Raw genomic sequence first — 16623 nt, 5'->3', positions numbered from 1 at the left:
TTTAAAGGCAGTGTCAGTAATGCTAAATGTTAGGCTCTTGGCCCTTGCCACATGAGATCCCTTTTTCACTCTTGACAAGTAAAATGAAATTCTTCCCGTCGATGGTATTGTTTGATTTTCAGACCGAGGCCAGACTACTTACAGCGTTGTTTCCCAGATGGGCAAATGAATGCAAAGATGCTTTGCACTGGGGAGCCGGCGGTAGTCTCCGAGGGGCGCAAGAGCTTCCCCAGCAGTCATTCCTCCTGTGAGTATCACAAGGCGATTGACATAAATCACCACCAGAAGTTGCAACACAATGCCAGAAGATATCAGACACTCATTAAAACGGCATGGTGCTCTGAGCAACATTTCACCAAGTAGAAACCAAATCTATGACTGACTGGCTGCTGTATGTATGAGGTGTATCTTGTTGCTCTCTCTCTTTCATGGTAATTACAACATGTAGCAATCAGTTTCATTCAATTTGCGCACCCTAAGTAAGAGTTGAATGCACACCCACCGTTTGATCTGACATCCTGCTGTGCTCAGCTGTGCATTCCGGCTTAGGACACACAAAATCTTATCCTCCAAGCTGTTTTCACTTCAGCAGTATGTTAAATAATTCAAATGTTTTCCTGTTGTCCAGCAGACGAATGTTAAGCGGTATCCATGGAACATTTGCTGGAGGCCACACAGATGCTGAATAAACTCTTGGCATAGCGTGGTGCATCTGGGATGTAAAGGCTTTAATCAAGAAGATACATCTTTGCAAAGATCTATTAATGGTCTTGCCAGCACTGAACAAAAATGTGACGGCATGGCTTTGGTGTTTTGGGTTTTTATTTTTTTTTACGGTGTTTTGTTCCGGTGTTTCTCCTCATTTAAAAGTGCCTAAAGATGGAATTTAAAACGGGTTCTTTGCTAAGTTGTCTGTTATGTGACACAGCACTGGTTCCTCCCTTGAGTTAGGTGCCTTTTTCATGTTTGAATGAGTCATACGTCAGTGTTAAGTGGCAGGAGCCTGGAGAACTATTACTCAAGATATTAAAAATTGCAAGAAAGTCTGGCTGCTTGGAAGAAACAAGGGGTGGCTCAAGACTTTTGCACATCACAATATCTGTTTTGCGAAATTAAAGAAAGCATCTTTGTGTGCTTTGCTACCGCTGTGACATGCATGAAATGTATTTTGTTTTGCTTGCTTCTGCATTTTCATTACATTTCTACTCTACATCCTCATTCAGAGTTGACAAGGTAATTACGCAGTAATCATTTGTACTGCAGGAATGTGCAAATAAGCAAATTGTTGCATCCTACCGAAACAGTTATTTGTCACAGTAGTGAAAAGAGCTGAAAATGCATGATGCATCTTAAACACCTCTTCTTCTTTTTTTTTTAAAGATTCTAATGAAACCAAATGAGAATTATTCGAATTATTATTGAGGTATATTGGGCATATGTACAAGAAACGCTCTGCTTCTGAAATGCTTGGGAAATTTGTTTAATTGTCATCCTGCTGTCAGTGTGAATGTTTACAGCAGGCTCCTAATCAAACATGAGATCACTGGGCTTTTGTGTGTTACATGCCAAGACCATGTGAATTCAATGATGTAATTTCACAGCCCAGATTTATTTGAAATACATATTTATAGTAATAATGCTAAAGTCTAATGCTTACAACCTCTCAAACACCTGCTTTAAAGAAAGGCTTTGAAGTGTTGGCTTTGTCCCATTAGACATGGCAAAGAGGGACGATGCTCTGTAATTCACCGCAGCACTGAGCATGGATTACATTCATCTATGCGACAGCTCTAATAGCCTTATGTTGTTGCACAGTGAGTAAGAAAGTGATTGAGAGAACAGTGCGACTGGGGACATAGGGAGCGCCCATACACTAGCACATCTAGAGAGCAGAAGAAATCCAATTTCCCGTCTCTGTCCCTTTTCACCAGACATTGCTTGTTGGACCACGAATAAGTTACAGAGCTTTTACTCAGACAAATGTGGCGTGGGACAGAAGAATAGGGCCAAAGAGAAGACGAGAGTGAATGGAGCCTTGTTTAAAATGGCATCTGGATGTCTCACAAAATCAGCTCTGGCTTGTGTGAAGACATACACTCAGACTATAGGGGAAAAATAAACAGTTTTGCACTCACAGACTCAGAAATGAGGTCACAGATATGCAGCTTGTGTCATTAAAGGATGCACGGTAAAATGCAAACGAAATCCATCAAGAATAGCCAGAACAAAGATATACATATATATCAGATTCCACTGTTTGTCGACAGCTATTTTTTAAACACTCAGACTATTATTATTGCATTTGAAAGTTGTTAAAGCTGCTCACGTTGCCCCTGATTAGATTTATTTTTCTTCGCCTCATAGCAAAGTAAAAGAATAACATAAATTGGAGGAGACAGGTTCCAGAAAAAAGAAAAACAAACAGATAAATAGCAACTCCCCTGAATTCGCTGCACCAATATCCACAGCGATAAAGCAACCGGGCCCTAAAGCATTAGCTCTAATTGTCTACTTCATATTCATATTCATCTCACCACTCTCCCCATGTGAATATTAAGCCATTAGATATGATCAATTAATAAACACTTTTGAAACCCATCTGCCATCTTACCATCTACAGTCTCTCCGATTCCTAAATGAATCCTGAGAGATGGAGCTAATCACATCTCCAGCTCCTGCTTCTTTCACTTATGCACAACTATCTATATTAAATTAGCCTTAGCTTGCCATGTCCATCATATTAGTTGAATGTCTAGGGAGAATTAGGCTGCTGCAGCAGCGTGTCCTCTTATTTCTGCTATAACGCAGTCAGACACAGTTCAGTGCAGAGTGAAGGAGCAATTATACAGCGCTAATAAGGAGGTTCTGTTGAGCTTTTGTATGTTAATGGATGAAACAGTCTCCATGCTCAAGTGGTTAATTAATATGCATTACTTCTGTGAGAGTCAGGGTTGTGTCCCACTTGTTCCTGCTGGGGTCAAAAGTCAAAACAGCAAGAAGAGAGTGAGGAAGGCTGGGAGATTGGAAGCATAATAATATGAGTTTGGAGTGTGGTGTTGATGGAAATTCATATTATAAAGTAACACATAAATAAGTAATGAGTTAAGTGTTTAAAGCTAGAATGTAGATAAGTTTGGTGTAATGGCTCAGCCGCAGCCACTGAGATCTTTCAGACTGAACTTCAGCATTGCTCTGAGCTCATACTAATATTAGCACATTTGCTGTGTTAATTCTAACAAAGATAAAAATCTTTGTGAAAGTTAGACTTGCAGATTGGCAGTGATCTTGGTTACATCCCAGGGCAGTTACTTTTACCTAATAATAATCAACAGGTAGAATGCCATACGTTCAGTGTCAGGAGTCACAGGGATGTAAAAATTGACATAAATCTGGTAAAAGAAGCAACTGCCAGAAAATAAGGTTTAAAATGATCTCCTCCCTCAGGTTATACATATAAATGCATGTGGAAAGTCAAGATAATATTAAGTCTTACTCCCAAGTGCAGACATACTGTAATCAATGTCTCTGGCTCATCCTACCAAATACAGTGGAGAAATGGCAAGCTAATAGATACAGAGAGCCAAGAAGCCGAGATTGCTGGCTGAGCTTGACTCCGTGTCCTGCCAGAACTACAACTGAGTTTAATGTCAGCTTTTTTATACAGACCAAAGTCCTGAACATTTTAACTTAATAGATAGATAGACTTGAATAAAAACGTAAAGTAATTACCTGCGGGAAAAATGTCTATCAAATCACATGGCAACCTGTCCCGCTGTTGAAATGCTTCAGTCAAAATCCAAAGTAGGTACAGGAGCGTTTCTTGTATAAGAAATAATTGTGCAAATCTTTTGAGAGCCTAAAGAAAAACTCCTAGTTAGCAAATTCTATCTCATTATTTCAATTTATCATGCAGCTCTGCTATTGCCTTTTCTGCTGCACCACATCTCTAAAAAGATGCAGCTACAATTAAAAATCAAAAAGCAAATTTAAAAAATAAATGCCTGTAGGCTCAAACCTATAGGTGGTTGCTGGGGCGACGGAGGGGCTGAACAGCAGGCAGCGATACAGAGCAGCACATGTTAGTGAAAGAAATGGGAAATGTTGGTGTCTAAACAAATTCGAGGTCTTAGTTTGGTGTATGAGGCGAGGAGAGTAAGGCATGTGTATGACGCAGTCCAGCTTGAGCAGTCTGCCTGAACTAGCTTGCAGACTGTGCAAGCTAGCTCCATTTATGTGGCTGAGCGGTTCCTTTGGATGCACCAGTGGATGCAGTTTCTAACACGTTTACCAAAAAGAAAAACCTTCTTGCATCATTTCCATCTTTAAAAAAAGTGCAATGTTGGTCCTTCTTCACTTGAAACTTCTGCACAAACCTTGTGTTTGTTTGAAGATGAAAAAAGGCAATCACCCTGTACTCATTACTCTCATTAGGCATCTCTGTTTAGTCTCAGGGGAATAACTTTTTCAAAGCTTTTGAAATGAATGAGACAGATTCATTAACATGATGTTTCCCCCCCATCCTTGGCCTCTTCCCTCTGTCCTCTTAGGGACTCCTGCCACTTCTGAACAAGACAATAACATCCCAGTCATTATTAAATTAAGTATAACCCAGCTTGGTCATATATGCAAATTTTACATCTACAAAATGTATTTGCGCACTTCTTTACACGTAGCCCGGGCAGAGCACATACTTATTGTATTATTCATGCCGAAAAAGCATTTCTATTAGAGCAATCCTCAAGATGTTGACTTACTGTGTCTACAAACATAAACTTTGTGTGTACTATGGCAATAAAAAAGACGATTTTGGCTCAGCTTTGCAGCAGGTTAGATTTAATTTATTCACATTTGTTGTTTCTGTCAATGAATTCTAAAAATAAAGGTTAGACAATATTGTTTCTATCTACAGTTCCCCTATTTTCTGTCTGGAGTATTTCAACATTGTCTTCAGTTGCTCAGATTTATAGACTGCACGTCAGTTAAAATGGGCCATTTGCAGAATTTTATGTATGAAATCCACATATTACGAAAAAGCTCTGGTATTTAACTATAGCAGCAAATTGCTACAAATCAGGGAGAGTTGTTGTGTGAGTTTGGTGACCTGTGCAGCCTCCTTCTCATAAATGGATATGTGCCTGTCACTCTGAATGAATGATTATAGCAAGAAAGAGCAGTTTACTAGATGGCTGCTCCAGCTGGGTCATGATTTTAGAAGAGAAGAATCAAAGCATGTACAACGCACAGAGTAATGTATACGTTTATCATGTTCAAACAGTGAAGATGACTTTGTGCAATATGATACCCTTTTTGAAGTGTTACATTACTGCTGTTACTAATACAAAAATGATGTGTGATCTGCTCTCCAGAAATTGAAAAGATAATATTGAAAGTCTTGTTGAACTAATATGAGTTAGACCATGCTGACTGAACATTTCAATGTCCGACTCTATGGTTTATTGATAATTTGGTTCTGTCTTTCACAGTGAGTAATGTAATTGTCTTAGCTATAGTAAGAGCTATTAAAATAAATGGTGTGAGCTGTGATGGGAAATGTGGTGAGGTTGCCCAGAAGTGAGATTGATGGGCAGTGAGGAACGCTTAGGCTGGGGATGGCTTGTTCATAACCTCTGAGCAGAGGAACTCAAGTGAGCTAGAAAGCTCAAAAGTAATGCATTTTTGGTAATGCTGACAATGTCCAGTGTGTTATTGCATACAGAACAAGGTATAGCAAATACTGGCGCAATTTAAAGCTTGGGGTCCACTAAGCCTCTCTGTGCAATGCATTGTTAATATTGGGCAGGTGTGAATTTCCTCTGGGAGCCTCTTAAATCTGCTTTATATCACCCAAAGCTTCATTATCTTTGTAGTGTTTGCATCTTTCCTCGCATTAATTGGGCTCCCAGTTTACCCCAGTCTACTTTTCAAGCAGGATCCAACTTTTGCTAACATCTGATGGGTAAATTGGCTGGCTAGCAAGAAGAAGATACATTGTGAGCAATCCAGCAAAAACAAAAAGAGCAAAAAAACAAACAAAAAAAAACGCAGAAAAATGTAATATGGGAAAGTATTCTGAATAAGGATGCAATGAAGGAAAACTACAATATCTCCATAACTTCCCATGCAAGTAACATTGAATAACATAGCAATAAATCTTATATTAGCCTAAACCAACTGTCCACTATGCTGGTGTAAATTGTCCAGTGTAAAATTCAGAATTGTTAATGGATCCAAGTCATCACCTGAAAGCAAGACAGGCAGCTGTTGGGACGGCTGAACTTTCTGCCTCTTCCTTCTACCCCCATTGGATTTCCTCGCTTTCTCTCTCTCTCTCCTGGCTGCACATGTGTCCTGCTGGTCTTAGTATTCTGGGCCAGATTGTGGGGTGAGTGACAAATGGGCATCTGATGGGTGAGGCTGGGTGCTGTTTGGCCTGCTGTAGCAGTTAACTAATGACCCTGTGCCAGGGCAAAGATTAATGGCTCCATCACAAAACCTTTAATTCTGATAATTAGACTGCTGCTTTTTCTACAACATCAGTTAAAACAAGGGGTGGTCTCTTCAGCATTGCATGGCGAGTAGCTCAGTCACGATTGTTTTCTTACTCGGGGCTTTATTTTTCACTGTAACGTATGTTTCTGTGTGTATGTGTGTAATTTATAAACTCTAACCCACTCTCGAGTGGTACGATTTGGGACATGTGTGTTCTCTTCTTTTTGTGAGTGAGTGCTTCCATAGGATCACTAATCCGATGATTTTCTTATGTACGGTAAATTTAGACCATTACCAGTGCACGTGTTTGGACTGTGGGAGGAAAACCGTGCACCCAGAGAGAACTCCCACAGAACTCAAACATAGTCCTCATATAGAAAAGCCCCAGCTGACTCATGGATTCAAACCCAGGACTTTCTTGTTTTGAGGTGAGAGCTGTTCAGTGTTCAGTCATTAGGAAGCTAATTATTTCACGTGGGATGCACACATTGATGCTGCAAACAGACCTCATTTTGCAAGAGTATGCAAATTGCTAAATGAGTCTCCTTGAGAGTGTGGGCTCTGCTTAGCTCTGTAAGTGTAGTTTTCTGCTTGCTCCCGTCTGCTCCTAGGCACCTGCAGAGTGTTTCAGCACAGCGTTTAGAGACTGCAGTCTCAGTGAAATTACCTGTGAGTGGGTGGCTGTGGGAAGAGGTCAAAAACTCCAACAACATCTCATCATAATGACCTCATTGTGATGATCCCTTGAAGGACACAAGCCAAAACACCTTGGTCAATTAAAAAATGTTTATCTGTACATTGCAAGTTTTGCTGGAGGTTTGACCTCTTTCCATTTTCTTTATCATTCAATTCATGCACATTGAAAGCAGGTAAAAGTGCAGTGGAAACACATACTCAACTTCTGAAAAACTGCTGCAAAACTCCTATCAGTTTCCATTACATTTTTCCAAAATGCTCAACAGTTACACAGATGGATCAGCTGGTCAGTGAATCGATCCCTAACTCCTCCACAGGTTGAAGTATCCTTGGGCAAGGTACTGAAGTCCAAGCTCAACCTGATGCTTAAGCATGTGTATGTGTGTGTGTGTGAATGTTAGTGTTGTGTGTCATAGGGTGAAAATGAGACTTATAGTAATAAGTTGCTTTGACTGCTCAGCTGAATGGAAAGGTGACTTATAAGTACAATTTCATTTACCTTTTAAACTACATAAATATATCTGTAGTATGATTTTATATAGACAGGTTACTTTTGGGGCTTCTTCACTCACCTCTTTTCCCTCTCTGTATTTGTACACCACTCCACATTTAATCAGGAGTTATTAATCTCTCGCTCTTTTCCACAGCTTGTGTTTTGTCCTTTCTCACTCACCTCAACCTCAACCCATCACGGCAGATGGCTGCCCCTGCCCGAGCCTGGTTCTGTTGGAGGTTCCTTCCTGCTAAAAGGGAGTTTTTCCTTCCCACTCTTGCCAAGTGCTCATACAATAGGGCAGGGGTATTTAACTAAAATTTAAAGAGGTCCACTTAGAAGAAAGTTACTGAAGCAAAGGTCTGGATGATCATAATGTTTAATTATATACATATATGTATGATTTTTCAAAATTCTCGCCATTAAAAGTTTAAGTGTTTAACTTCAGAAAAATCGAATAAAGGGCGGAAAATCTCGAATTGCCTCTTTTCTGTTTCCTATCCGGACTGAAAAGTCTCAACCATTATAAATCTCAACACAGCTGAACAGTTGTGAGCAGTTTTAGAGGCTCCCTTTATTCCCCTCTTTTAATTATGGAGAGAAATGTGCCGCAAAAAGGGTTGCAAATGTGTACAATATGTTCCACAAGTGTAAATTTAAACTTACAAATATGTACACCAATTTTGTGTGCAACTTTCTAGGACTCTCAGGCGCGTGCTCCAATCCACACACAAGTAAGAAGCAATCTGACCACACGTAAAACTATTTTACAAACGTGTGCGTCAAAACCTGAATAAATACTGATCATTTACACACAAATTTATTGTGAGTGAATTGAGCTCTAGCTTGTCCTGCAAGGATTTTAAAGCTAGAGCTCAATTCTTTAGTTTTCATTATAACAACTGTGGAGAAAACTGCCTTGGTTAAGTGTGTAGACCCAAACGTGGTCAAGATGCACAGGGCTACTTTCCTCATACCTGAGAAACCTAACTCAGTTGAAAAGTGCAAGGATCAGCACATACAAGCTGCTCTTTCAGGTCCTCATCATCTTAGAGATCAACAAATTGCATCTGAAGAGGCCCAGCGTTCACCCATTGCTCTATTTTCACTGTCCACTTTTCATTTTTGCACAGCACTGTTCGTTCCTAATTTTTTCCTTCTTTCTTCCTTGTCAATTTTTTAAGCTTTTCACACAATCGTCTGTATTTCTCCCTTTCTTTCTACCATCTTTTCATGTGTAACTTACTCTCAGCTATTGACACTGTAGAGTCAGTGTTTACCACCTAGAATGCACAGAGCTGATTGGCTGAGTGGTATCACATCACTCTATTATTTATATTTTAGGGTCTTTACATTATAATATAAAACCCCTTGAGGCAACTGTTGTGATTTGGTGCTATGTAAAAAAAAACTGAATTAAAAGTAACTGAACTAGCCTTGTGTGACTGGTTCACTGACTGTATTTATATCAAGAGCCTAGATCAAGACATCAACTGATAATCTGAATGTTGTAACATAACATTCAATATTGATTTGTCTCTCTTTCTTTCTCTTTGTCTTCCCTCTAGTTGCATTCTCAGGTCTTGGTTTCACCTCCTTCTACCTGGCGGGAAAGTTGCAGTGTTTTACGGATCAAGGTCGCGGGCGTAGCTGGCGTCTCTGTGCTATGGTGCTGCCTCTTTACAGCGCCATGATGATTGCACTGTCCCGGACCTGTGACTACAAACACCACTGGCAAGGTCTGCCTGACAACTTAGACACGAGATTTTCCTCCATTTATTAGAATTTTTGCCACAAAAAGTCTTGTGCCCGTGTCAGCCAGAAATTATTGATGTTCAGTCCAACCTTGCTCAAGGCACTTTTGTAATTGTAGATGCAGATGAGTAATGAGGCCTATGCTTGTAACAGCTGTATTCCTATAATCACAACAAGCTTTAACTTCATCATCACACCTGACAAATTGAGAGAAAGCTAAAAAGTGCAGCCGGTACGATAAGCCCAACTAAGAAGTTCACTTGTTTGTCCAACAGGCGTAAAATTGTGTCTTAAAGAGCTGTCTTTAAGATATTGCATAATGATTAATTCCTGAAAACTGCATCAGATGCATCATATCATTCACCAGCTTCGGGAGGAGATTATGATTATAAGGTTAAGGTTTCATGTTTCTCCACATCATTATTCTTTCTCTGTTTTAACTTCATATATTTACTAAAAGACTTAGAAAAACCTGGGATGGAGGGGTGAAGCGAGAGGAAGCGAATGAATATGTGGGTGAGGTGTGTAAAAGCGCATGTGCAAATATGATGACAGTTCTGTCATGGGGTGTTAATTAGTTTTAGAGAGCCATATGTTCCACTTTTTTTAGGAACTAAAATATATTTACAATGAAAGCAAAGCACCTACAGCAGTTCAAGACAAGCCAATCATTGCATGGGTCCTCATTGTGTTTCTTAGCTCGACTTTTTGTCGTGAATCTCCTCAGCAAACTGTAAGTACGCAAAGGGCTATTAAACTTGAGGGGGCTCAATCTGCTCCCACTGTAAACACAAGCTGGGAGCTGCCATTAGCCAGGCTGCGGCACCATTCTCAATAGATACTAATGTTCCTCACCATTCCTTTTCACTTTGGATGTGCCCTCTGTTCTCTGAGGGGAAAAGGCTGGCCTTCCACACGCCGTCTCAACGAGGCCGCCCAGCTAATATATCGCATCAAGTCACAGTCTATTAAATTCGGTTGACAGCAGTCGATGAAACATTCAGTGAGCAAACTCGTGCACTGTACAGCTGTTGAATGGCGGGAATCGATGTTGCAGTATTTTTTTCATTTCACCCAGAAGGACGAAATAAAGGGAGACCTGTGGAAAAAACATCATTTTGATATGGCAGAAGCCTCTACTAGAGCTGTTTCAGCCACCAGCTGGCTGTGTCATTTTGATCTATATGCAGCAATATAGACTTAATACTCACCATGGCAGTGTGATATTATATGATATATTATAGCTTAAAGGTGGCTAGGTATAATACAAGCCTGTTCAGCATATGACAAAGTGACACAGACAGCCTCCTGTCCTGAGGCAAGTGAAGCCACCGCTCAGCAGAGCAGATTCGTTACTCTCCCTTTCAAGTTTCTTTCATCGAACTCCAAACTACAATATAAGCACTGCAACACATACATCAATGGCTTATTAATTGTGCTAATTCTATTTGCAGGTGTTATTTTACTTCCTTCACGCAGGCTAAACTTAGCTATCCATGCATTCCTTTAAATATATCTGTTTTTGTGCCTCGCAGACGCTTTTGTTGGAGGAGTGATCGGGTTGCTGTTTGCATACATTTGCTACCGCCAGCACTACCCCCCCTTCCTGCACATGGACTGCCACCTGCCTTATGCAAGCCTGGCTGTCGCCACGCACACGCCCATGCATCCTCAGGACGACCCGCAGCCCACTGACAACGCCACCACCCTTCCCCTGGAAGGCTTGACTGAAGGGCCAGTATGACTAGTGGCCACCACTGAGACTACCCCCAACGCCCTCACCAAGCCGCCAAGCCCACCCCCCATTCCCAGTGACTGACTGACTCTTGTATACATTCCAGTGGACAGTGAAACGCCTCATGCATTTCTATTCTCTTAAACCCCACACTGCGGGTGGCACCTACATTATTCCTGTTTTGTTTTTTTTCTCTTTGATTTTGCTCAGCAGCCATTAAAGTCTATATTTAGATGTGTTGTATGCGAGGAACCTACGAATATGGGACATTGCCACAGAGAGGGACGAGAAAAAAAATGTTGAAAACCTGAGGAGATGTCTTACTAATGGCTGTGAAAGAAGATGAAAATATTGCCAGCTTTCGCTGGAATCTTTCTGCGTAATGAGAGACACGGTTGGCAGGTTGCTATATGCTGGAGTATATTTATTGTTTGGTTGTAAAGAAATGGGACAGATGGTTGAGGAGATCCCATGAAATGTCACAGCAATCAAACCATGAAATTAAACTAGTGTTATTGTATATGTCACACTTTAAAACAAAATGTGGAATCTGATAGCACCTCGTGCCAGAAACGAAACAACATCCTGTGTTTCATTTAAATCTACAGATGTCTTCTGCATTTTGTAGGGCACCAGGCCTAAAACTTTAAGGCATGCAGGAGCAGTCTATATTCATACCTCTACTATTTCCAGCAGTTTTATTTTATTGTCTGGCAGCATAACGATAAATAAAGAACCAATACTCACTTAGGGAAGCACAGCTCCATGTCAAAAGCAATGTTTTTTTTTTTCATTATTCAAATTCTCACTATTCTCTTGGGCTTTAAACCCTGCATATCACCACTTCCTCATTTCTCTTCCTCCTCCTCTCCTTGTCACCATCAAACTCTATTTTTCACTTGCTTTGCATTTAACACTTGTTCCCCGAGGTTGCACAGGGACACGGACCCTCAGTGGGGGCAATCAATAACAGCCAAGCGGGAATGCTGTGGCAGAAGTGTGTCTGGGAAGGCGCAAACCCCAATCTGCTTCTGCATTAATCCTCATTAAGCACGGTCAGCCACTGCTCCTTATGAGGGCATTAGAACTATATGAGGTGCCCCGTGAACTGCCCATGCATCGCAAATGGCTTTCAGTCTAATGTAGCCCCACAAATAGACAATCTAGTATTCAGCAGACTAGAGATCTGAACCCAGGGCTGTGATTATGGTGTATTTATCATCCATTAAAGTTCAATTTTTTCTTAATATAGGGACAGCATGTTGAAACAAGCAAACACCAAAGATCTGTAGGTTTTTTTTATGCCTAGGTAGTGTGCACCAAGTTTTTCATTATGAACAGAAATCCCAGATAGCTAGATGACTGGTTTCCTATCATCAACAAAGCAATTTGTAGCCTTTTACAGTTAGAAATGATGTTTTTTTTCGTTGCCTTGGTTACTATGCGCTTTTTTGCCATTGCTGTGACATTAATGGGAAAATTAGATATTAGGACAGCTCTAACCCAAACGAGCACTAAAAAGCAATGTGTTGGGCGATGCAGGAGAACTGCATAGCATAACAGAATGAATGAGCAGCAAGCCAAATGTAGAAAGCTTTTTTTTTTTCAAATCCTGTCAAGAAGCTCGTGAGCAGTGTTTTTACATTCTCTACAGTCTGTCGCCGCATATGTTTTAGTGGAAAACATCAGCTGTACCTTCGGCTGTTGTTTCACTTTATCCTGGGCACAGTTTGGCTCGTGGCACAAAGGTAGACAAGGAACGATCTCTCTGATCAAAATGACTTTTTACATGATTTATTTAAACGTGTCACAATTAAGCCTGAATCACAAATGCAACCCATTGGCAGCTGTTGTAAAGCATTTGTGTGTGTGCGCGCGCGAGCGTGTGAATGTTTTTGTGTGCAGCGTTTGACAAGGTCGATCTCACAATGATGCAATACAACGTGAAACTTTACAAAGAACGAACGTTTCACCAGAGGGAAAAAGGTGCTCGACGCTGCGCATCAGACTCTGTGATGGGACTTGAGACTCTGAGAGCTGACTGTAAGAAAGGAGAGTGACTCCATAGAGTCTTTCAGCACATGACTGCAAATGTGTCACTGTGAGATACTGGCTTTGTGAGGCAGATTTTCAGAGATAAAAAGGATTGTGACACAAATACACAATGTTCTATACCTGCATTTGCCTGACTGATGGCGGTCTGATGTTTGTACTCTGTCATTTAGTTTTCTCCTATTATGTGGTACTGTATATTGCAGGAAAAGCATTCTTCAGAAGTCTGTATTTTCACCTTTTTTCAACAGGGGATTTGAGTTCCCCGCTCTCTTAGAAATAATCTAAGATCACGGCTTGTTTTCATTTGGTGCTATAGATGCTGTTGTAGCAGTTGGTGTCCTGTTATTTCAAATGGTTGATGTGTCACTAAGAAACGAAATTTAATCTTTTTTTTAGAGAGAGAGAGAGAAAAGTTATTAAAATAAATATTTAATTATTTTAAATTAGATAAGCAGCCAGTGTGTACTCCTCAGATATTTTTTCCAGATGTTTCACCTTCACAAGGACTGAAGGCATAAATAAACTTAAGAAAATAAAAATACTGAAGAATATTGAGATGATTGTCAGCTATCATGAATAGATGTCTGAAGAAAAAAAAAGAATCTTTGTTCATGGCATGCCAGTTCCATTTGTGAGAAGATTGTTTTCTATCAATAAGCATGTCAGGCCTTGAGAAGTCTTTGAGCTGTGTTTTGCTATTTGTATACTTTATGTACAATAAAGGACTGCAGCTGTGTGAACCTTGTCCATGAAGAATCAAAGGATCCTTAGGTATCTTGTGCGATCGTGGGGGTCTATACTAACTCTGATGAAAGAAACTGAAACTCACAAATCAAGGTTTGGGGTATTAGAATAAAAAAAAAACTGTATTTAGCAGCTACTACACTGTTCCTTATATTATGCAAATGAACAATCTTAGATTGTGCAGTAGCAAACATCTGAATGAGCTCAGTTAGTTCAGTTACTTTATGCTTCAGCGGAGCTGCCATCGGTTAGCACAGCGCAAGCAGAACTCTGGTCTAAGTGTGTGTTGTGCTTTACTGCACCAGCTGTGTTGCACTCTTGCTTAGGGAGTTTCCAATAAACATATTTGTGCCTAAGACTGCCTGTTGATTTTCATAACCTGATTGGGTTGCTGTCAGTGACAGCTCTAGCTTTTCTTTTTTTTTTGGCCATGCTAATGACAGCAGTGCTAATACGTTGGTCGGTCAGTTCACCACACTGGAATAACTGCAGCTCTTGGATGAGTTGGCACAACGTATCTTACAAACATTCTTCTTAGTGACTTTGGTCTCCACATTTCCACATTGCTTGTCTCAGTTTTTTTAATCTTTCTTTTTTTTTTAAATATAAATTACAAAAATATATATTTGGATCTTTTGAAAGATTGGACCCAGTTACTGTGAGTTAGTTTCATGGGAAGGAGACAATGCTTACCAACCTCAAACCAATACTATAGCCTAGCAGAATGCATACTAACACTACAGAGGTGTAATTGATTCACCTGGTGGCGACTAAAGAGGTAAAGATGCCTTTTATTAAGCTTTCAAGTCAACTGAAGCTCTTTTAAGATTTTAAGATAGCTTGTTAATGAAAAAAAAAATATGAGCAGGATTTTTATTTATGGAAAGTTTCCTTAGAAAACATTTTTACAGAACTCTGTGCAGTCTTAGGTATGGCTTCTATAGGCATTAAGAGGGTTATTTGATTAACCGCCAATATGACCACCCCTCTAAATTCAAAAGTTTGTCAGTTTGTTGAGCTGCACATCTTAACACCTTTATTTGACAACTTTTACATCTGTAATAACACAGGTGTGTGTCATAACTGTAGTGTGATAACTGAATTTCTTACAGTAAAGCATTACTGTGTAACACTTTACCCTAACACTGCTCCTCTGTATATGAGAGCATTCTTGAGTTAAATGTAAGGCCATCTGACAGCTAAAGTGTGGCTGAAATCTGAAAACAAAATGACTGAACAAGAAAAGAACCAAAGAGCTGATATGGCCTAGTCAAAGTCCAGACCTCAATGCTGAGACAAGACCTTCTGAGAGCTGTGCATGAATGAAAACCCACAAACATCAATGAACTAAAGCAATCTAAGGAGCTTAGAAAGAAAGCGACTGGACTCCTTTAAGTCTCTTTAGAAGTCTAGTCACTTTCAAACCTGCAAATAATAGAGTTTGAAAATACATTCAGTAAATTGAATGGCTAAAATTTCAAACCCTTTTCATGAGGGCCTTTAACCCTTGTGGCGGTGTTACTCATGGAAGTAATTCCTCCTGAGTAATAAGATAAAGACATCACAGATCAATGAGGTTGTTGCTCCCAGACATCTCCCCTCATTGCACTGATGAGTTGCTGTGATGTGTCTTTTTTCCACAGCATATTAAAGTGTGATGACAATTGTGAAAGCAAACGGCCTCAAGGTTGGCGAGGGTAATTGAAAGAAAAAACAGAAACTCAGCTGAAACATTTAAGTGCTGTGTGATGTCTAAAAAAACCCCATCCAATCAGACCCAGCAGAGCTGCAGCACCTACTTCAACAGTAAGTGGAGAAAGTCTCCCTGCTGAGAGTGAATCTTTGACAACCTGAAAACTCCAGGCTTCACCTAACACCTCAGACAGGTGTGAGGGTGTGAAATATGATCCATTCTGCAATAAAAATTTATAAAGTGAACGTAATCTGACGTTCACAGTTGTTTGTTTGGATTTGACAGTGAGCTGGTGAATAAGCACAATATTTCCTAGGAGCTGGCGCTTCTGCTAGGTACAGTAGATAGTGTCGTTTCAAGGCACATTGAGCACACGCGAAACTGAAAACCACCCCCACACACACACAATCACTATTACACAGAAAGCCACAGTTGAAAATGTCTTACGGAAAATTTGGGAGAAGCCTCTTGCTGTGAACTAATAGAGATATTGTTCTGAATTGCAGAAAACTAAAATTTCATACAGCAGTAAAAAGCTTTGTGTAACACGTTTGTTTGCCTCAGAAATAGGCAAGATGATTTCCATTCAGTATGTGATTGATTAGAGTGCTCAATCACAGGCAAATGTCATCCCTCAAAACACCCAGTATTGTTTTCCTGTCAAGGGCAGCTCCCCACTTCTGGATGAGCAGTGCCATTATGGGAGTCAGATCAACCTAGATCTAATGCATCAACAGTCAGCTGGCATCTAATATCACTTAACATTGCAATACCCTTCAGGAGGCTGCACACATAAACATAGTGTTTTCAAAGGGGGTTTCAAAAAGAATGTGCTTAGAGTATAAGGGAAGAGGGATCGTTAATATGGTAATTAGTTATTGTAGATGCTGATAAGATATCTAACAGTGAACACACACACACACACACACTATCTACCCTATATACATTTTTCAGCGGTGTAAA

The 16623-nt window shown here is 40.2% G+C and overlaps 1 protein-coding gene across 1 annotated transcript in view; it reads left to right on the top strand.

Moving 5' to 3' along the window:
- The window catches only part of plpp4 (phospholipid phosphatase 4), a 66190-nt gene extending 51867 nt beyond the window's left edge, over positions 1–14323 (top strand). The window contains exons 5-7 of the mRNA XM_004559678.3: positions 123–247; positions 9247–9417; positions 10969–14323. Of these exons, the coding sequence (XP_004559735.1) occupies positions 123–247; positions 9247–9417; positions 10969–11177 (505 nt within the window). The 3' untranslated portion in view covers positions 11178–14323. The remainder of the gene's footprint in view (positions 1–122; positions 248–9246; positions 9418–10968) is intronic.
- The last annotated feature ends 2300 nt before the right edge of the window (positions 14324–16623 follow it).

This window comes from Maylandia zebra, linkage group LG13, assembly GCF_041146795.1.
Source record: "Maylandia zebra isolate NMK-2024a linkage group LG13, Mzebra_GT3a, whole genome shotgun sequence".
NCBI classification, from domain to species: domain Eukaryota; kingdom Metazoa; phylum Chordata; class Actinopteri; order Cichliformes; family Cichlidae; genus Maylandia; species Maylandia zebra.
This window is presented reverse-complemented; position numbering and strand designations above follow the sequence as displayed.